The sequence below is a fragment of the Mesocricetus auratus genome, unplaced genomic scaffold (genome assembly GCF_017639785.1).
Source record: "Mesocricetus auratus isolate SY011 unplaced genomic scaffold, BCM_Maur_2.0 Super-Scaffold_6730, whole genome shotgun sequence".
Classification (NCBI taxonomy): domain Eukaryota; kingdom Metazoa; phylum Chordata; class Mammalia; order Rodentia; family Cricetidae; genus Mesocricetus; species Mesocricetus auratus.
In genome coordinates, this window is record NW_024429184.1 from 66,599,732 (window position 1) to 66,621,303 (window position 21,572).

General features: G+C 41.4%; 1 protein-coding gene across 2 annotated transcripts in view; it reads right to left on the bottom strand.

Annotated features, from left to right (window-relative positions):
- Dnajc5b (DnaJ heat shock protein family (Hsp40) member C5 beta) overlaps positions 1–21,572 on the bottom strand; it is a 73,006-nt gene that overhangs the window by 25,078 nt on the left and 26,356 nt on the right. For both annotated transcript variants that reach the window (XM_040741462.1, XM_013110937.3), the window contains exon 3: positions 15,975–16,101. In XM_040741462.1, coding sequence (XP_040597396.1) covers positions 15,975–16,093 — 119 coding nt within the window. In that variant the 5' untranslated portion in view covers positions 16,094–16,101. The remainder of the gene's footprint in view (positions 1–15,974; positions 16,102–21,572) is intronic.

The following is a 21,572-nucleotide window of genomic DNA, read 5'->3' on the forward strand; positions in this document are numbered from 1 at the left end:
GGAATTCTCTATATACCTAGCACCAGAAATTTCCCGTTCTTTGCAAACGGTCTTGTGTATGTTAAGGCACAGCTTTGACACTCATCTAGACAGTTTACAGCTCTGCCTATCCTTAGTGTGCTTACACAGAGCTTGAAATCAGCCAGAAGTGAGAACTCAAGGCTTTCGTTGGTCTTCTCCAAGTGTGAGCACAGCTTCCAGTGTGGGAGTGGCTTCTGGTTACTGAGGACTATGACATGGATTTCAAAAGTCTTATTCCTTAGACCTTCCCATTCTCTACTGCTCCTTCCATGACTCTTAGTGAGTTGTTCCCCATTGGCAAGGGATGCAGTGGATAATCAGTTGGCTAAACATGTGAGCGTGCATGCACACATGTGCACGCATGTACACACATACACACACACATACGAGAGAGAGAGAGAGAGAGAGAGAGAGAGAGAGAGAGAGAGAGAGAGAGAGGAAAGAGAGAGAGAGAACCCATGTGCCCAGACCTGCTCCACAGCTCTGAAACTGGACAGCCAGACAGTTAGCCTGTCTTTCTAAACCTGTTTATCCATATTAGCAAGCAGGGTCAGAAGACATAAGGACAAAATAGAATTATGAATACAAGCTACAAAGCACAGTACTTGGCACACTATGAGCTTTCCATAATGCTGTTCATTTTGATTAATCCTAATGTTGAACGTGACTATGTATCTCCTTTATGGCTTTTCTTTGATTATCCACAATGTAAACTGGAATTTACTGTATTTTTTAATTTTTATTTTAATTTTAAATAGCTTGTTTTACATGTCAATCCCAGTTCCCTCTCCCTTCCATCCTCCAGCACCCCCTATGCCCCCCTAGCCTCCCACCCTATTGCCAATTCCTTCCACATAGGGGATATCTAGAGTCTGTCATTTCACTCAGGGTAGGGTCCAGGCACTCCCCAAAGAGTCTAGGCTGAGAGAGCATCCCTCTTTGTGCTATGGACACACGATGTCTGTTTGTATTCCAGGGATAAACACTGATCCACTGCCCAGGGTTCCATAGGTTGCCCAGGCCTCCTCACTGACACTCACATTCGGGGGGGGGTCCGGATCAGTCCCATGCTGGTCTCCCCGCTGTCTGTCTGGGGTCCAAGAGCTCTCCCCTGTTCAGATCAGCTGTCTCTGCTGGTTTTGGCAGCCCATTCTTTGCCAATTTGCTCATCGCTCCTCTCTCTCTGTCACTGGGTTCCTTGGGTTCAGTTTAACTGTGGGTGTTTGCCTCTGCTTCCATCAGTCACTGAATGAAGGCTCCAGGATGGTTATAGACATCAAGTTCATTATCAGGAATGGGCATTCGAGGTGGTCTCTCCACTATTGCTTAGCTTGCCAATTGGTGTCATCCCTTTAGATCACTAGAGGTCACACTGGTGCCTGATCTGTCTTCTAACCTATGATTCCCTCTTCCCCCTATTCTATCCCCCCACTCAACCTTCCTGTTCCCCCATGACCTATTCTCTTCCTCTTCTCCCCCTCTCTTCTTCCCAGCTCCCACTCCCCCCCACCCCTCGCTGTGTTCCCAATCTGTTCAGAGGATCTTGCCTCATTCCTCTTCTCTTGGGTACTATGCATATCTTCTAGGTTCTTTCCTGTTTCTCAGACTCTATATCAGTGGAAGTGCAGACTGGCACTATCCTGATCCATGTCTAAAATCCATATATGAGTGAGTACATACCATGTTTGTCTTTTTGTGACTGGGTTACCTCACTCAGGATGGTTTCTTCCAGTGCTATCCATTTACCTGTGAATTTCAAGATTCCATTTTTTTTCTGCTGAGTAATACTCCATTGTGTAAATGTACCACATTTTCTCTATCCACTCTTCAGTTGAGGGGCATCTAGGTTGCTTCCAGGTTCTGGCTATTACAAATAATGCTGTTATGAATATAGTGGAGCAGATGCTCTTGTTGTATGAATTTACCTCATTTGAATATATGCCTAAGAGTGGAATTGCTGGGTCTTGTGGTAGATTGATTCCTATTTTCCTGAGGAATCTCCATACTGCTTTCCAAAGTGGCTGTACGAGTTGGCACTCCCACCAGTAGTGGAGGAGTGTTCCCCTCTCTCCATATCCTCTCCAGCATAAGTTGCCTTTGGTGTTTTTGATTTTAGCCATTCTGACAGGAGTAAGATGGTATCTCAGAGTTGTTTTGATTTGCATTTCCCTGATGGCTAAGGATGTTGAGCATTTTCTTAAGTGTCTCTTGGCCATGTTAGCCTCCTCTATTGAAAATTCTCTATTTAGTTCTGTACCCCACCTTTTAATTGGATCCTTTGGTGTTTTGGAGACTTGCTTGAGTTCTTTTTAAATTTTGGAGATTAGCCCTCTGTCAGATGTGGGGTTAGTGAATATCTTTTCCCATTCTGTGGACTGCCTTTTTGTCTTGCTGACTGTGTCCTTTGCCTCACAGAAGCTTTTTAGTTTCAGGAGGTCCCATTTGTTAATTGTCAATCTCAGTGTTTGTGCCACTGGTGTTAAGTTCAGGAAGTGGTCTCCTGTACCAACTCGTTGAAGAGTATCTCCCACTTTCTCTTCTAAAAGTTTCAGTGTGGCTGAATTTGTGTTGAGATCTTTGATCCTTTTGGACGTAAGTTTTGTGCATGGCGATAAACATGGATCTATCTGCAGTCTTCTGCATACAGGTACCCAGTTATGCCAGCACCATTTGTTGAAGATGCTTTCTTTTTTCCATTGTATAGTTTTAGCTTCTTTGTCAAAAATTAAGTGTCCATAGGTGTGTGGGTTAAAATTAGGGTTTTCAATTCAGTTCCATTGGTCCACCTGCCTATTTTTGTGCCAATACCAAGCTGTTTTCAGGACTATAGCTCTATAATAGAGCTTGAAGTCAGGTATGATGATGCCTCCTGAAGTTCCTTTATCGTATAGGGTTGTTTTGGCTATCCTGGGCCTTTTGTTTTTCCATATAAAGTTGATTATTGTTCTTTCCAGGTCCTTGAAGAATTGTGATGGAATTTTGATAGGGATTGCATTGAATCTGTAGACTGCTTTTGGCAAGATTGCCATTTTTATTATGTTGATCCTACCAATCCAAGAGCATGGGAGATCTTTCCATTTTCTGGTATCCTCTTTGATTTCTTTAAAGACTCAAAGTTCTTGATATACAGGTCTTTCCATTCCTTGGTTAATATTATCCCCGGATATTTGATGCTGTTTATGGCTATTGTAAAGGGTGATGTTTTTCTAATTTCTTTCTCAGTCACTTCATCATCTGTATATAATAGGGCCACTGATTTTTTTGAGTTTATCTTGTATCCTGCCACATTGCTGAAGGTGTTTATCAGCTCTAGGAGTTCCCTTGCCAAGTTTTTCGGGTCACTTATGTAAACTATCATATCATCTGCAAATAGTGAAAGCTTGACTTCTTCTTTTCCTGTTTGTATCCCCTTTATCTCCTTTTGTTGTGTTATTGCTGTAGCTAGAACTTCAAGTACAATATTGAAGAAATATGGAGAGAGTGGACAGCCTTGTCTTGTTTCTGATTTTAGAGGAATTGCTTTGAGTTTCTCTCCATTTAGTTTGATGTTCGCTGTTGGTTTACTTTATATTGCTTTTATTATATTCAGTTATGTTCCTGTTATCCCTGATCTCTCTAGGACCTTTATCATGAAGGGGTGCTAGATTTTGTCAAAGGCTTTTTCAGCATCTAGTAAGATGATCATGTGGATTTTCTTTCACAGTTTGTTTATATGGTGGATTACATTGATAGATTTTCTAATGTTGAACCATCCCTGCATTCCTGGGATGAAGCTTACTTGATCATGGTGGATGATTTTTCTGATGTGTTCTTGAATCCGGTTTGCGAGTATTTTATTGAGTATTTTTGCATCGATGTTCATGAGGGAAATTGGTCTATAGTTCTCTTTCTTAGTTGTGTCTTTGTGTGGCTTGGGTATCAAGGTAATTATAGCCTCATAAAAAGAGTTTGGCAGTGAGCCTCCTGCTTGTATTGTGTGGAATACTTTGAGGAGTATTGGAATTAGCTCTTCTTTGAATTTCTGGTAGAATTCTGCACTGAAGCCATCTAGGCCTGGGCTTTTTTGTTTGGGAGACTTTTGATGACTGCTTCTATTTCATTAGGGGTCATAGGTCTGTTAAGATTGTTTATCTGTTCTTGATTTAGTTTTGGCAAGTGATATCTATCCAAGAAATTGTCCATTTCCTTTAAATTTTCAAATTTTGTGGAGTACAGATTTTCAAAGTATTCCCTGATTATTCTCTGGATTTCCTCAGAGTCCCTTGTTATGTCCCCTTTTTCATTTCTGATTTTGATAATTAGCATGCTCCTTCTCTGTCTTTTGGTTAGTTTGGACAGAGGTTTGTCTATTTTCTCAAAGAACCAACTTATTGTTTCATTGATTCTTCTCAATGTTTTCCTGGTTTCTACTTGATTGATTTCAGCCCTCAATTTGATTATTTCTTGGCGTCTGCTCCTCCTGGGTGAGTTTGCTTCTTTTTGTTCTAGAACATTCAGCTGTGCTATTAATTCTCTAGTATGACTGTTCTCCAGTTCCTTCATGTGGGCACTTAGTGCTATGAGCTTTCCTCTCAGCACTGCTTTCAAAGTGCCCCATAAGTTTGCGTATGTTTAAGATCGCCTTTACTTTCATAGGGAAGCTGCCTCTAACCTCTAATGCAGATTTCTGTATTTGTTATAAACTCTCTTCAAAACTCCTGACTTTATCTGAAAACATCTACTCATTTTTCCATTACTCAATTGTAATCATCAGTTATATTTCCCGTGACTTTCTCTCTAGAACCTATTTTGTTTATGATACAACAAAGCTTGCCTGAAGGTCAGAGTGCAAAGCTCACCACATGAGCTAGCCATAGAGGCCTTGCAGTGGTGGCACACCTTTGATCCCAGCACTCTGGAGACAGAGGCAGATGGATCTCTGCTAGTTCAAGGCCATCCTGAGCTACATGAAACTGATCCAGTCTGAGAGAAACAGCTCTCACACAGGTGAAAGGTGATCTCAGCAGTTGGGCTCCCACGCCTTCCATCCCAGCACTAGGGAGGAGACAGGAGCGCAGTGCAGTCTAGGCAGTCTGAGGAGCAGTGTAGTCTGGGGGTGCAGTCTGAGGACAGGATGGCCCCTTCAGTTTGAGCATGGTTAGAGGTTAGGACCCTCTAGCAGCTGACCACTTTGCCTCTCTGATCTTCAGCTTTAACCCCAATATCTGACTCCGGGTTTTATTCGTGCTACAGAGTGTATTGGATACAAATGGGTGATGGGAAGCATTTGGTTTTAATTAACACGAACTCAGTTCATCTCCACTGATTGCTCAAACCTCCCTTGTTTTGTTTGCCATAGAGCATGTAGATATGCAGTCTGCCTGTTTAAGAGCTTACTGTGCAGAAACAAATTTAGCAAGATGCATATTCCATGATCAGCAAAATCAGGAACAAAATCAGTGAGCCCATGATGAGAGGGGGGGATGAGACATCGGGTTCATAGTAATGAAGAATTAAATATGTCCCCCAGTATAATGTGAGTAAGCATGTGGCGTGGACTAAGTACTGGGTGAGTGGAAGTGCCATTGGCTGTGATGATCCCAGTGCTGAGGAGGGACAGGCCAGGGCTCCAAGAAGAGGACGAAGACGACAAAGACATGCAGGAGAAGGGAGGTCGCGCAGCCACACGGAAACTGCCTCCAACATGGCCTTACATACTCCTTAGCGGAAGTGTTCAGAACTCAGGAAACAAATTAGTGCCTGATAGAGATTAATTTCAATTAATCTTGTGAGCTTGAATCATCGCTCTGTCTTGTCAATATTTACAATTCTTCTATTAGCTATGCATTCCCCTGACGGCCTTACTTTATTCAGAAGCAGCCGCTCTTTCTACCTGTAATTGCTAATAAAGATGGGTAAAAACACCACAGATTGGGGTTGCCACAGAAATGACACTCATCCTGCTCCCTGCAAAACCAGCAGTGGCCTCAGTTCGGGCCAATCAGAAGACACACGACTTCAAATTTGGGATAATTTTTCTGGAAAGTTCCACTGGACAGGGAATGACCAAGAAGCATTGTCTGAATCCCTGGCTGCCTTCTGAACAAAGGTACTTGATACTCTGTTCACAAGCGGCTAGACTGGCCCAAAAAGCACCGGGGCTTAAGTGATGAGTGAGCCCAGTTTCCTTTCTTTTGACGGGTCTCTGAGGAGATGAAAACGAGCCAGATCTCTGTGATTTCTGACATTTTGTTAGGCTCTTGTACAAGGCGTGCCATGGACACCTCGTGTTTTGAATTCCTTAGTCTTATTTCTGTACAACCTTGAAAGCATAAATATTGGTGCAAATATAAAGTAACATTTGTGGCTGGAGAGGTGGCTCACGGTTAAGAGCACTTACTGCTCTCGCAGAAGACCTGGGTTGGGTTCCCAGCACGAATATGATGGTTCACTACCACCTGTAACTTGAGCTTCAAGAGATCCAACGCCCTCTTCTGGCCTCCACAATCTCCTGCATGCTCTGGTGCGCACACATACACTCAGGCACACACATCTACACAAACTATTTAAATTAACATTTATGTAAGATTTTGTTGCTGCTGTTTGATACAGGGTCTAGAAATCACAATGTGCATTAAGTTGTCCTTGGGCTCACAGCATTCTTCCTACCTCCTGCTGCCAAACACGAGCAATAGGCGTGTAAGCAACCGCACCAGCATGTGAGATTTTGAACACTTAAAGCTTCCATTCTCTAAACTGACTCTACGTCCTTTCCCTCATCCCGTTTACTTCTCACTGAGTCCCAAACGGAAGACATGGTCATTCCTCGCCCATCTGCCCCCGTCCACATTTGCTGGGTTAGTTGACTGCTTCTCATCCAGCAAGGTGATTAAGTATATCATTTGAGAAATGGCTCTGAAGAGCTGAAAATAAAAACACAATCAAGGAGAGAGCAGGCAGAGCCACACAATCAAAATACACTTGCTGATCACTTCAGTTTTTCATCAGGCAAACGTTAGCATGGGGATAAGGCTGGAAGCACAGAGGGAGGGGCACTCCGCTGCCCTTGAGAAAGTTGAAGTGGCGGATGCAGAAAAGAAACAGTGGACCGGCTCCTGGTGGAAGAAGACAGCAAGTCGTGGAGCATTCAGAAAGTGCTCGCCTATAGGAAAGGAGACCTGCTGGGCACTGCACCGTCATTTAGGAGCCGAATAGTCTGCTGCTTCTCTCCTTTCTCTTTCTCCTTCTCCTTCTTCCCTTCTCTTTCTCTTTCTCTTTCTCTTTCTTTCTTTCTTTCTTTCTTTCCTTCGTCCTTTCTTTTTTAACTCTTTCAGTTGAGTTCTAACTTTTTTTTGGCTTGGTAATCCCTTAAAATAAACTTGAGAAACTCATCAGTTTTTAACTTAGTATAAAAAAAGTGAAGGATGTGATTTTCACAATACGACAAGCACTAGCATGCTAAAATAAAAGCTATAATATTTACTTACTCACTAGTTCCTTTATTTTACTTTCGGGGATCAAACGGAGACCTTGCACTAACCAGGCAGGTGCTCCACCACTGAGTTAAACCCCTAGCAACTGTAGCGATCTTCTAAAGATTACATGTGAGTGTTTTGCCTGCATGTATCTATCCGCACGGCAAGCATGCCTACATAGAGACCAGAAGAGAGTCTCAGATACTTTGGAACTGGAGTTGTGGACCATTGTGAGCCACCATGTGGTTGCTAGAAACTGAACCTGGGATCCTCTTCAAGAGCAGCTGAGAGCTCTCAGCCTCTAAAGCAGCTTTTCCAGCCCCAGCTTGTTAATGTATTCGGTGGGATCTAAATATTTCAAAATATGATATCACACGTATGCTCGTTGGAGAGTCGCCTTGCACCATGTCCTAGCAGATCTCGATGACTGTTTGATAGGTGTTTTATCTGACTCTCTCTCGACTTGGGTGAGGCACTTGGCACTTAGCATCTTATTTGATTCTCAGGAGCCATCCCAAGTTAGTATTTTTATCCATGTCACTTTTCAACTAGATGAGGCTGAGGAAAAGAGTTTAAGTCCTGGTTTCCGTAGCTTCATACTTTGTACTCCTAACCACTATTTCATATTTAGAAGAACTTGGTGTGAAAACCCATGTGGAACACGTGGAAGAGAATAGGCAATTTCCAGGTTACAACTAACACCCCCACTTCCTGCCGTGCCTCACTTTTCTCCACAGCAATTAACATGTCAGACTGCATGTCTCACTTGTTTATTATTCAGCTCCCCCAGAACACAGGCTGCATGAGGCAAGCATGTGATCCATCTGCTTTACTGCTATTTTCTCAGAATCTAGATGAGTGCCAGTGACTAGTGTCCAGCACATAGCTGATACTCAGTGAGAACTCTGTGGATAATGAACTTGATTGTGTGAAGCTATTGCTCTTGTCAGAGACGCTCTAGACCGATTTGTGATTTCTAAGTGCATCGCCAACCCTCATGATGTCTGTTGAAATACGTAGTGGTATAGGGTACAGAACAAAAATCCAATAGCTTTGGAATAAGGATGCTTATGTACTAATTGGTGTTGATGAAAAGAGGGACTCTGATTACCTAGGCAACGCATTTTGAGCATCAGTAGCAGTAATGCTAACTTACTAAAATTGGCAAATTTGCTGAATTCAAGTTACTTAAGGTAGCCTTGCTGCAGAGCTATGGGTGGATGATATCTTTGAATCATCGTTCATATTCTTGTCATTCATTGCTGGAAATCTGATATATCAGGGCACATCTGGAAAGTCAGGGCAGCAGCCTTTGAGAAAGAAATCTAAGCCAACATCAGGGCTTCTTTCAAATGAGTTCATGGAGAACCAGTGAGACAGCCTTGAAGAAACCTATCTGAGTGAGCACGGCATGGGACTGAAGTTTTCTGGAAAAGAATCCATCTAAAGGAAGGAACAAGGCCATTGACCTTGACCTACGAGCAAATGTTCATGTGTCAGAGAGGACTGGAGTTCTGAAAAGAATATCCCTGCTACTAGTCTCTGGCTCATCCTCAGAGTACACACCTAGGTCCTACAGGAAATGAGAGCTGACCCTTAGGGAGCTCAACAGAAGCTGTGGAAAGAAGAGGAAATCAGTCCCTATGCTCAGCTCCATACTTCTCCAGGTCACAACCCACCACCCAGATTAGTGGCTCAAGGATCAGTACTAGGTGCGACCTCTGGGTCAGAAGTTGTCAGAGGACCTGAAGCTTCAGGTGGCAGCACCTGCATTCTTGCCGTGCATGGCTGATGAACACAGATGCAGGGCGGCTGTGTCCAACTGAGTGGCAGTGGGGCTACAGTGGGAGACCAAAGCCAGAGTCAGTGTAACAGTGGCCACACACATACCCGCTGAGTAAAGTGGTGTCATTGGCAGGGTAGAAACTTGGCTGGGACGACACCCCTGAATGAGAATGACCTGGTGTCTTGGGTCCATACACTTTCTCAGAAGGACCCTGAGAATAACTTAGGTAGGAGAAACTGCAACTCAGGTTCTGAGTTAGTTGAAAATGCCCGAGTCCCTCATCTAAAGTCCCTATTAAATCCCCAGCTGTCTAGCCAGCCTACATTTCACTAATATATCTCTCCCCTCTTTTACCAGCTTCATTCAGGAACTTCCTAAGAACCCTATTGACCCAGAGAAACTAAGTTGAGAAGGCAAAACATGCTAAAGTTAGGACAAATGAGGAGAAGATAGATTATTCTTTGACATTCTGGGGGCATCAGCATTTTAATAGGGCCTCCTTCACACAATACATTAAGTAGGTGGTAGGACTTCTAAGAGATGGAATAACAAGACATTGCTCATCTCCTGCAAACACTGGTGAGGATGACATGATTTTGCCCATCAGTAAGAAGATTGGATTAAATGAGCCTTGGATACTAAAGTCTTTGAACAATAAAAGTCCGTAGTGCTAAAGACAGTTTATTCCTTACAGAAGAGACACAACAGGTTTCATTTTCTGTGGTGTGTCATTTTAGATAGAGAGTGAACATGCACCATGTGCTAGCTAGATAAATGGTCTTTGAATAGTTGTACCAAATGGTGGGCTAATTTTAGACACAGAAGGATGAGGATGGTCTCTCAATCACAATGGTACCTGGTATTGCCATTCTGCTTTCTCACAAAGAGCTCCACATACTTTGAGAAAAATGGCTTCATTTCTTTCTACAAAATCTCAACAAGGCAAGAGCTTAAGTGGCTGATAGACTGACATAATAAAAGCCTTCCTATCACTAACTTTCTCAACTGTTTTTGAGGTGGTAGGGAATTCTACTAGTAACTCAGCTACTTAATGAAGGATTGACTCTCAAAAATTAAAAGGAAATGACATTTTACAGACCCTGAGATGGATTTATCCACGACTTGGGAGGGACTTATGGAGGTCTTTGAAGCAGCTACTTGTGGTAATTCTAAGGAATAAAGGACCAAAGGTGCCAAAATTTTCCTTCTTAATTTTGCTCACCCCTTTTAGAGGACATTTCTCCTTCTTCCATCCACAGAGTGAGATCCCATGTCCTTGCTTATTGGCAGTGGGAAGGTTATAATTTCCGATCTCTAATCAGAAATGATCGGGAATGAATAAGTAAATGATTTGTCTGGGTCTTTTGGATGCTTGTTCTGGGGATTTGGGATCAGAACACACAATAACTGGGAAGAGAATGTAAAGGAAGATTATATTTCTTCCACCCCTCCCTAACTTTCTGGGGCAATGGGGCTTTTCTTTATGAGAAGCTCAAACACTGTTTAATAAGACAGCCTTGAAAGGGTAACCACCTACTTAGTTACCTTGTTTTGCCCTTGTGGGCCAATGCCTGACAAACAGCAACTGAAGGAAGCAGTTTAGTTTGGCTTACACCATGGTAGAATATGCTTCACTGAGGCAGGTAAAGCATGGTGACAGGAGTATGAGGTGGTTGGTTACATTGCATCTGCATCCAGGAAGCAGTGAGTGGACAGGAAATAGGGCCAGACTACATACTCTTGAGGCCCACCCCTAATGACCCACTTCCTCCACCCAGGTTCCACCTCCCGACAAGTCCTCGACCTTCCAAAACAGTGCTACTAGCTAAGTACTAACTTTTCAAACACAGAAAAACCGTAACTGTTAACAAAAAACTGATGAGGCCATGGGATGTCTGTATCATGGTACTTAACAAAAAGAGTATGATTCCTTTTGAACTGATCATTGTTGACTGTATTGTTAAAATTTAATGAATGATATGGGATGGATAGTTTATCCAAATATATTTAAGAAAAGAGATATATGTAATTGGCTATTGACAGTATACATCTTACGTTAAGCATTAAGTCCATTTTTCTACTTTGTTTTGTTTCCATTTGCTATTTTTGCCTCCCATTTTCTATTTTTTGTCTTGCTATGGGTTATCTGAACAATTTAAAGGAACACATGTTGATCCCTTTGTAGCGTTATTATGTAGTTTGGGATGGGGTCCTCAAATACTCTATAACTCTACTGGCATCAGGGTTTCCTGATTTTAGAAAAGTGTAAATCTCACTGCCATCCAGGACCATCGAGTGTCATGTGGTGCTGCAGCTTTTGATCCAAGAGTTCATAATTTAGGAAACTCATGAAGACAGTAGTCTTATTTTACCCGCATTTTATCTCTTTCCATTTCCTCTTGACAATATGACATTCATTTTGCTATTTTCAGTATTTTGAAAAACTTCTTGAAGCGATTCTTTTCAAATTCCCTCTCTCTCTGTGTGTGGCATGTATTGTGTGCATGTGTGTGTGTTCACAAGTATATGAATAGATCTACTAGTGACAAAGTCTTCTGGATGTCTTTTGCCTGAGGATTTCTTAATGTCCCTGATTTCCCCTGATAGCTGAAATGCAATTTCAGGAGATGCCATATTTGTGGTTCTGCTTCTGCCCTTGAAGAATGCTGGGTCTACTTCCCTCCATTCCCTGTTGTTTCAGGCTGTCACTCAAGATGCTGTTTCCCGTAGACAGTGTGTTGTTTCTCTCTACTTTCAAGTCTCTTTTCTTCATTTTAGTTTTTAAAGTTTAATGATGTCATCTTTGGGGTAGATTTCTTCTGTTAGCCTAATTGGGTTCACTTGGGTTCTTATAACCATAGTTTCTTAATTTTTTTTTCAAATTTGGGGAGATTCAGCCATTAATTTTTCAAGTACTCCTTTAGTCCATTCTTTCTCCTTTCCCCCGTGAGGCTCCAGAGCTGCACAGTAATGTTACTGAGCCACAGATCCCTAAAACATAGTTATTTTCAACTCATTTTTCTCTGTTGTTCTTACTGGGTAATTATTGATCCATCCTGAAACCCAGGGATTCTGTTCTGAGTATAAATCCATTTGGTTCTTCTCCTTTGAGCTTTCTTTCCTGTGATTTTTACAGTTTCATTTGTTTCACAATAATTTGTGACTTGTTAAGTCTGTCCCGGAAGCCCTTACAGTCTTACTTTTGGTATCCGTCAGTATGGGAGTCAGGAGCTGACCTTTCTCATTCAAGTTGTGACTTTCTTAGTTCGTTTATGATAGGTGATTTATCATGTCTTGGTATCTTGACTGTAACTTTAGGAGAATTTGGATTCTTTTTTTAAAATTGGAACAAATATGCTTAGGTGTAACATGTAGGTCATAGTTTACTTTTGCAGATGGTTCCAACGAGAATCTAATTTTCAGAGTCTTTGTGCTGTAAATTAGTTTTTTACTAGCTTGTCACCTATGGGTCTTTCTTCTAGCTTTTATTTTTTATTTTATGTGTGTGGGTGTGTATATTTTATGTGTATGTATGTGCCTGTATGTCTGTGTACCAGACTCATGCCTGGTGTGGGTGCCGAGGCTCTAAGAGGGCATTGGATCCCCTGGAAGCAGAGTTACAACAGCCAGTTGTTGAACGCCCACGTGAATGCTGGAAATAGAACCAGGGTCTCTGGGAAGAGCAAGCTATGCTCTTAACTGCTGAAGCAGCTCTCTACCTTCCTAAGAGCCTTTCGACTGGTGTCTTTCCTTACAGTGCCTGGGAAGCTGAGAGGGACTTCATTTAGGCTGAGTGCTTTTAGGTCGGGGGAGGGAATCTCTAAGCTCCTCTGACAAAAGCACACTTCCAGGACTAGCCACCTACTTCAGGGACTGTCTGCCTACTCTAGAAGCCCTCTTACTAGTGTCCTTTGCCAAATGGAGTCTCCGAGTGGGAGAAGGAGTATCAGGCTATAAGATCGGAAAGTGCTTCCCTATCCTTATGGCCAAGGGACTTTCAATGGACAATCTTTCTATTGTGCAGGGCTTGTCTAGGGTTATTGGGGTGATGTGTTCAAGTTGGGGGAAAGATTGAGATTATCCAAGTTTATTCTGCTGGAAGAACAGGTAGGAAATGAGAAAACACCCTGCCTGGGCTACTTTCTGATGGGTGAAGAGTGGAAGAGTCACAGGATGGTCTGCGGCTGTTATTCCTCTGGTCAGTTTACTCCTTCTAGCTGTCAGAGTTCTCTTGTTATTTCTTGTACCATCCTCAAGAACTGTAGTCAAGCAAATCAGGAAGGACAGGGAGAGATACGTCTACTCCATCCTGTCCAGTCTGATCTTACAGCCCGAGACACTGTCCTCGCTCGGAGACTCCGTTTGGCATAGGACACTAATAAGAGATGTTCTACAGCCATCAATTAGCCCCAGAAGTTCTATGTGCTCATACAGGCATTAGGTCTCTTTAGAAAGGTGTGCAAGGAATTAATAGTATCATTTCCCCTAAGGAGGCAACCTTTGAATGTGCATGTTTTCATTTGAACTCAATGAACATATTGTTTAATATCTATTCAAAAAACAAGAAGAAAGATAAAAGAAGAAACTTCCTAGCTCAATCTTGTTTCCAAGAGGACAACCAGATATTATAATGGAGGTCAAGCAGCATACGGAGCAACAGTTGGTAATTTTATTACATTTCACTGGCCTTTAATTTCACTGTGTTGTCACTGCTTCAATCCAGATCTCTGAGTATAAGAATAATATTCTCAGTGGATTTGCAGCCTGCTCCTACATTTTGAATAACTTGCAGAATACAAATGTCTAATTTAGGTAGAAGAGGATGCTCTGGGCAGCATGCTAGTACCCTAATCAGCTGAAAAATAATATTTGTTTGACATTAAAACCAAATTAATGGCAAGGCACTGATTACATGAAAAGACTTTATGTTGTGATTACTAAATTTGCAAGCAGCTCGGCATAATTAATGCCTTAATGAGGATATGACCTGAAATCTTAGCTTCCAAAATTAATAAAGGCAATTAAAAGTCACATTTGTAAATTGAGCTTTAAGAATGGAAAGGAAGTTTGATGTAGATTCTTAACTCCTCATTTTTGCAGTTATTAAACCTAAAATGCGATTGCTCGGACACCCATCCCCAAGGTCTCCACAAACCAGCTTAGCCTGAAGCCTTAAGAGAGTTTCAGCACCATTCCAAAGAGGTCATTCATCAGCTGTGGACTACACCACAGCTTCTGAAGCTAGGGTGCTAAATGAAATAGTAACGATTTCTCTGCTCCTAGCACTCCAAGGGAAATATGCCTTAGAAGAGCTGCATTGACCTTAGTCAGTCACTGCCATTTTCAAAAAACTGGATCAAACGGCAGCCTGAAGGACCATCACTTATAAAAGCTTCTTGAGGCCCCATTAGCTGCTATAGGTCATCAAGTGGTGAAGCTCAGGGCCAAAGAAGGTCTGATTAGTGGTAAAATAGGAAAAGGTCAATAAATATTGGTGGGCTAGTAATTTGGTAAAACCAAGTCTGCAATGCTGCATCATTCCTTATACCAAAATAAGGCCCAAAAGGGTCAAAGATTTAATATCAAAGCAAAATCATAGATGTGCTAAAAGGAAAGGATCTGATACAAGACTGTAATCAAAAGAGGCTTTTTAACCTAGACAATTATGACAAAGATATAACAGAAATTACTAATTATTTGTCTATTTCAATTTTTTAAAATGCCATATGTTTAAAAAATAACTAAAAATTTAAAACCCCAGTACAAGATAAAAACCAAGAAGGTATTAATTAAAATGATCATGTTTTGCTTCATTTTGTCTTTATTACTCAATTAGGAAACAATAGGAAATAGGTACTGTGATTTATATACAGGATGTTAAGCACAGAGAAAAACTGAAAAGCCTCCATGTTAAATAATGACTTGTAAAATGACTAGATAGGTTGAGAATAAACATAGGTTACAAGGCATGAAAACAGGATACTTAATAATATCAAGATGCTTTCTTTACAGGACTTAGGAGAAAGAAAGATGGGTGGAAACTGTAGACAAATTCAATTTAATCTTTTACTGTTTTATCTAGACAGGAAAGGATGAAGGAAACAAACTCTCCATGAAAATTATTTTAAGGTAAAATTACAGATGCACATTATCTTTATTTTTGATAGCTTAAAATTAGCAATTTTATTCTTTATATATATTTATCTCTTAGATTGTTAAGTAAAATGATATTTTGGTCTCTCTCTACATTAACTATTAGAAGCAAGTCAGCTATGAAAAGATCAAAACCAAAGGCCTCAACAGTGTAATTGGCAGTACAGCAAAGGTGACATCAACAGTGTATGTAATTGGCAGTACAGCATAGGTGACAACCTTTCTACCAGATGCAGTGATGTCCTCTCACATGGGTTAAACTTCAGCTACTGACTCGCTTAGGTTTCCTTCCTCCTTCTTCCTTGATGGCTTCCTCTCCCAGTCTAGAGAACTAACTATTCTTTCCTCAGGGTTAGGCATCGCATGGTAATTCTTTCAAAAATCACTGCTATGCCTATCTATTCTGAACTGCTGATGTTACAAAACAGGGAACATGGGTCCAAAATGAAGATCACTTGGCCTTGGCAAAAAGCTTATGTCTCTAAGTTGGTACCACTTGCCAGTCACCAGAAACCACCAGCGGGAGCCCAGAACCCGTCCCCACTCAACTTCCATGGTACCTGTAGGTTTTCTTAATTTCTTCGCATGATGCTCCCTTATGCAGACCAAGAATTTCATATAGAGTTTCTCCTGCTGTTGACATAGCCCGATGTCTTTGGTTGGGTATGTTACACGCCATTTCTCAAACTACAAGACCAAAGAGGGAAAAAGAGCCATGAAGGTTACGCACTGTGAATTCTGCCTCCTGCAAGGGAAGAAAGTGCATTTTTAACACTTGGTAAAATGACAATCAGAAGTGCCCTCGTGTGCTAGGTACAGCATGGGAGTTAAAAGTGGTTTCCAGCCAAGGACTGCAAAAGCCACAGTGATGGAGCAGGGCTTTCCACGGCTATTCCAGAAGTGTTGAGAATCAGCTCTTATCATAGGTTAGAAATGTAAGTGCTTCCTGTTGTTAGCCTGAAATTTGTACCTCTTTTATTTTTGTGTGTTTTCCAAGTTTAGTTAGCCATGGGAACAATCGCCTACTCGATTCTGTCTCCACTGGTTGATCAGATGAATCAGAAGATAAAGGTGCTGACAGCAAACCTGGTGACCTGAACTTGACCTGAGGGACCCACATGGTAAAAGAAGAGAACCCATTCCTCTGTGTGTGTGTGTGTGTGTGTGTACAAAAACATACACACACAAAGTAAATTAATGAATTAATAAAATGTTAAAAGTATTCTAAAACAAAGAGCTAAGAGCCCTTTGCAAGGTGGTGAGCACAGTTTCCTGAAAGGTGCTGAGACACAGAAGGGTGACTCAGCAGAAATTCCCCTACACACAGCTCCAGTGCACAGTGCTTCTCCCAAATGCCCACCGTTCTCCCAAAACTCAAGTCAGCTGCAGTTTTCCCAGAGACTGAATGAGTCCTCCAGGGCGCCAAGTCAGCAGTGGAGGAGAGTTCCACTGCACTCTCTGTCCCTTGGCTCAGAAGTCTATGGTTAGGCAAAAACTTGAAGGGGACCCAATGTTTAAAACTGAGCTACCCTGGGGGGGGGGGTCTGAAATCAGGGGTAATCGTAAGTCAGAGAGTCTGACGTCAATCATACAGCCCCAACAGGAAGACAGATCCAGAAGGCAGCCTCAGAAAGCGCAAAAGCCAGACACTGAGAAGCTGGTGGGCAGCAGGTCTGGCTCAGGAAGTGAGATGCACAAGGGGATGCGGTGCCAACATTAGTCTCTAGGATCCAACCTCATCATTTGAGAACTTTGGAGTTTGATAAACACAAGCCTGAAGTCAACAGTGAGGTCAACACCTAGAGGCAGGCCATCTTATCTGTCATGAGGCTCATTTAGGTAGAAAGTGGGAACTCTCGGTCTCCAGAGGACTACCTCACATGTACAGCCACTTCTCTCTAGCAGGAAAGAATGGAGACAGGGCCACCTGTACATGTGGCAGTGATGGCTTTGCTCTCCCCACTACCAGCACACTTGGGGGTATCCAGTTTGGAACACTAGCCACACAAGAGTGTACAAACTGAGGCATCTATCCCAAGATGCCCGAACCTGGCCAGGTCAAAGAAGCATGGTTAATATGGCTAGGAGAGACACTAACATGAAGATAGTTCTGGAAGACACCCGACACATGTGCGGGCTCAGCACCAGCATAAACCATGGAACAGACAAGAGTGTACAGATTCAACTGATTGTCCCTTTCTTGCATCCACCTGGAAGTCTCCAACTGTAGAGGACTTCACTGCAGCACCCCTTTACTGTCGGGTTTCTCCCCTACCTTTACTGGAGTTTTAGCAGTGTTTCTACCTTGTCTTTTTGTGTGTGTGTGTGATTTTTTAAAAATTTAAATTAAAAACAAGCTTGTTTTGCATGTCAATCCCAGTTCCCTCTGTCTCCTGTCTTCCCCTGCCCCCCCTCACCAACCTCCTATCCCATCCCCTTTCTGCTCCCTAGGGAGGGCGAGGCCTTCCATGGAGGATTTTCAAAGTCTGTCATATCATTTGGGCCTAGGCTCTCTACCATGTGTCTAGGCTGAGAGAGTATCCCTCTATGTGGAATGGGCTCCCAAAGTCCCTTCGTACACTAGGGAAAAATACTGATCCACTACCAGTAGCCCCATAGATTGCCCAGGCCTCCTAACTGACACCCATGTTCAGGGGGTCTGGATCAGTCCTATGCTGGTTTCCTAGCTATCAGTCTGGGATCCACCTTATCTTTATTTTTAAAAGAGAAACTCCCACGTTTTTGTCATTCCTCTGATTTTGTTGATGCATGAATATTGGTTACTCTTCTTATTGTGTGGCAAAATAAATGACAAAAGTCAGTAAAGAAGGAAGAGTCATTTGAGCTCAACATTAGAGATTGCAGCCTATTATGGCAGCAGATGTGTGAGGCATCTGGTCCTTGGCATCCATAGCCAGGGAGCAGCTATAAATGCTAGTACTTACTTCACTTTCTCCGTTTTGTTTAGTTCAGGAATCCAGTCCACAGAGTACTGCTGCCCATCCTCAGGTGGGTCTTCTTGACTCCATTAACCCAAACTGGAAACTCCCTCACACACACACACACAGGTTTGCTTCCTAGCTGACTCCAGGTCCTCTCAGTTTGGTCATCAACAACAACCATCACCACCTGCAAGCCTCTCATTTCCTTTTCTCTTGCCCACTCCTTTCCTTTTTACCATATTTTTGTGTTATCTTGACTTTATCCTTTTTAAGGTTTTATATTAGATTTTTTTCACTCCAACATTAACTTTGCTTATGTATTTTTCCATTACTGGGCAATATCTTTAAGTTGTTGAACTTTCCTCTTCCTCTTGGTAGCATTCTTCTCAACTCTTCTTCTTTGCTCCCTATTTCCCCCTTCTGGCCCCTTCGTCTCATTCAGCTGCTATCTCTACATTTACCCTCAATGATATGTGACTTTACTACACGCTCGACTCTACTTCTTCCATTTGCTGTTTTACAGTTTTACCACTGTGTTGGGGAAGTCTTATGTCAATAAAGCACTGCTGGCCAATAGGAATCTAGATAGGTGGGACTAGGAGTCCAGGAGGACTCTGGGAAGGAAAAACACAGGAGAGTCGAGATGTAACGCCATGGGGTAGGAAGCCCGGAACTACTCTCCGGTAAGAGAAATACTTAGATTAACAATTATGGGGTAATTACTTAAGTCAGAGCTAGCCAGTAAGCAACAAGCAAAGGCCAACAGCTTTATAATTAATATAGTCTCCTGTGTGTTTATTTGGGACTGATGCGGCTCTAGAACCAGGCTGGCGGGAAGGCTTCTCTCAAAGAAAAAGCTTCTTTTTACACCACTGGATGACTAGGCTTTAACAAGTTGTAAATGCATTTCTATGTTTTGTTCAGTTTGATGTTGTTGCTGTTATAGCAGTTCCCCCCCCCCGTGAATGGTACTGGGAATTAGCACTCAAAAAGAAGCCACTCACTAACATGCTCCAATAAAAGTGGGAGAGACATCCAAACCAATAGATGCTCACTCTAAACACAGAGATGCAAGAAGTATGGAAAGGAGAGGCAACATGACCCCTCCAGACCACAACTCCTTAAAGCTTAAAGACACTGAAACGGGTACAATGCCAGATGGATAATTGATATGTTTACTTATAAAAATAATCAATTATGTAAAAGAAGAACTCAACCTGAGGAATAGACCCAGAAACATATCTGAGAAAATCAGCAAAAATGGATACGAAATGCAAACTAGAAAACTGAGAAGGGAGAGAGAGGGTGGAAACAGAAAATTTGGAAGTTGAAAACAACTAATCAAATAGAAAGCAAAAGGAAAGGTATCACCAGTAGACTTGACCAAACAGAAGAAAACACATCGGGGTGTTGGAAAAGGGAGGGAAAATACGACATTCAAATATCAATCACATAAAAATCATCATGGCTACAAATTCAAAAAACTACAGAATATAAACAGATCTAAATATACCCTAGACTGTGTTGTAGACGGAGCTGAAACTAAAGGCATAGAAAATTTAATGAAATCACAGAAAATTCTCCAAGTCTAGGGAAAGAAATGACTATATAAGTATAGATAGTCTAAAACTCCAAATAACCATGATTGGAAAACCTCTCCATGTGTCAGCAAACCCCCAATACAAATATGGGAGAAACAAAAGAACAACATTCAACAATTTTTTAATTACAGAAACTAGGATACCTCTATCAATAAAAAATTGTAAATTTGTATGATCTTAACCTTCCAATTAAAAGATGAACACTAGCTGATTCAGTTAAAAGATAAAAATAAAACTATCCATCGTCTCCCAGCAAAACAACACACTAGCAAAGACACAGATTAAGAAGGAAATTATGGAAGTTAATTTACCAAAGCAAGTGGCAGTTTAAACCCAGCTGGCATAGGCATCTTGATCTGATAAAAAGAACTCAGAACCAAAATTATCCCAAAGAGATAAAGATAGCATCTACATGTTAGTAACAGAAACAACCCATGAAGAAAATATAACAGAGCCAGATATGGTGGTGCACACCTGTAATCATCTGTAATTGTGATAGTTAGCAGACAGAGAGACTAGAATTGGGAGTTGAAAGTCAGTCTCAAGCAAATGCTAAGTTTGAAGTGTATTAGACTCTGTCTCACAGGAAGAACAAAAGCAACACAAGAAAAGGAAAAATTATAAGTGTACGTGTAAGCATTGTAAACTTGCGTCGAACATTGGGCTTCCCAGCTTTGAGAAATACTAACAGACATAGAAGAACAGCTGGGTCCTGGTTCAATAGTAGTGGTGACTTCCGCATTTCACTGTCACCAGTAGGTAGATCATCCAGACCAAAGGCCACAAAGCAACGTGGAAGTTAATCTGCACCATAGACCAAATAGACCCAGTCACATTACAGACTGTGTCATCTAACAGCTGTAAGATAGACTTTTTTCCCAAAAGCATATGGAAATCCTTCCAAATTAGCATTCAAGTGATCTCATGTATCAGATCATAATGGAATAAAACTAGAAAGCAATAGGAGAAATCACAGATACTACACAAGTACTTAGAGATTGAACAACATATATTTGAATAGTCAATGGGTTGCTTAAATAAAATAATATCTACCAAGGATTTTTTAAAAAATTACTGCAACAAAATTAAAATAAAACCAGAACTTACTGGGACCTCTAAGATGTCCCTGAGGTAGTTCTAAGATGAACATTTATAACTGCTCATAATTAAGATGTTAGTTAATTGGAGAGATCTCAAAAACTTTAGTAACTAACATTAAGGTCTTAGGGAAACAAGAATCAGCCAAACTCCAAATAAGTAGATGTAAAAAATAATAATAATAAGGATGAAATCAATAAAATGAGAATCAAAGAATACATACAATTTAACAAAAAATTGTTTTGAAAAAATGAACAGGACTGACAAGTTCGTAACCAACGTTGAGAGGGAGAGAGAGATTAATAAAATTAAAGACAAAAAAAGGAAACCCAATGACAGATAGCAATGGTCCACAGGGTAATTAGGAAAAATTTAAAACACATTCAAATATACTTTAAGAATATCTGCAACAAATGGGTAAATTTATAGAAATAAATGACCTACCAAAACTAAATCAAAAGGATATAATTAAAATACATCAATAAAAAGATACACATTAAGCAATGAGATTAAAAAA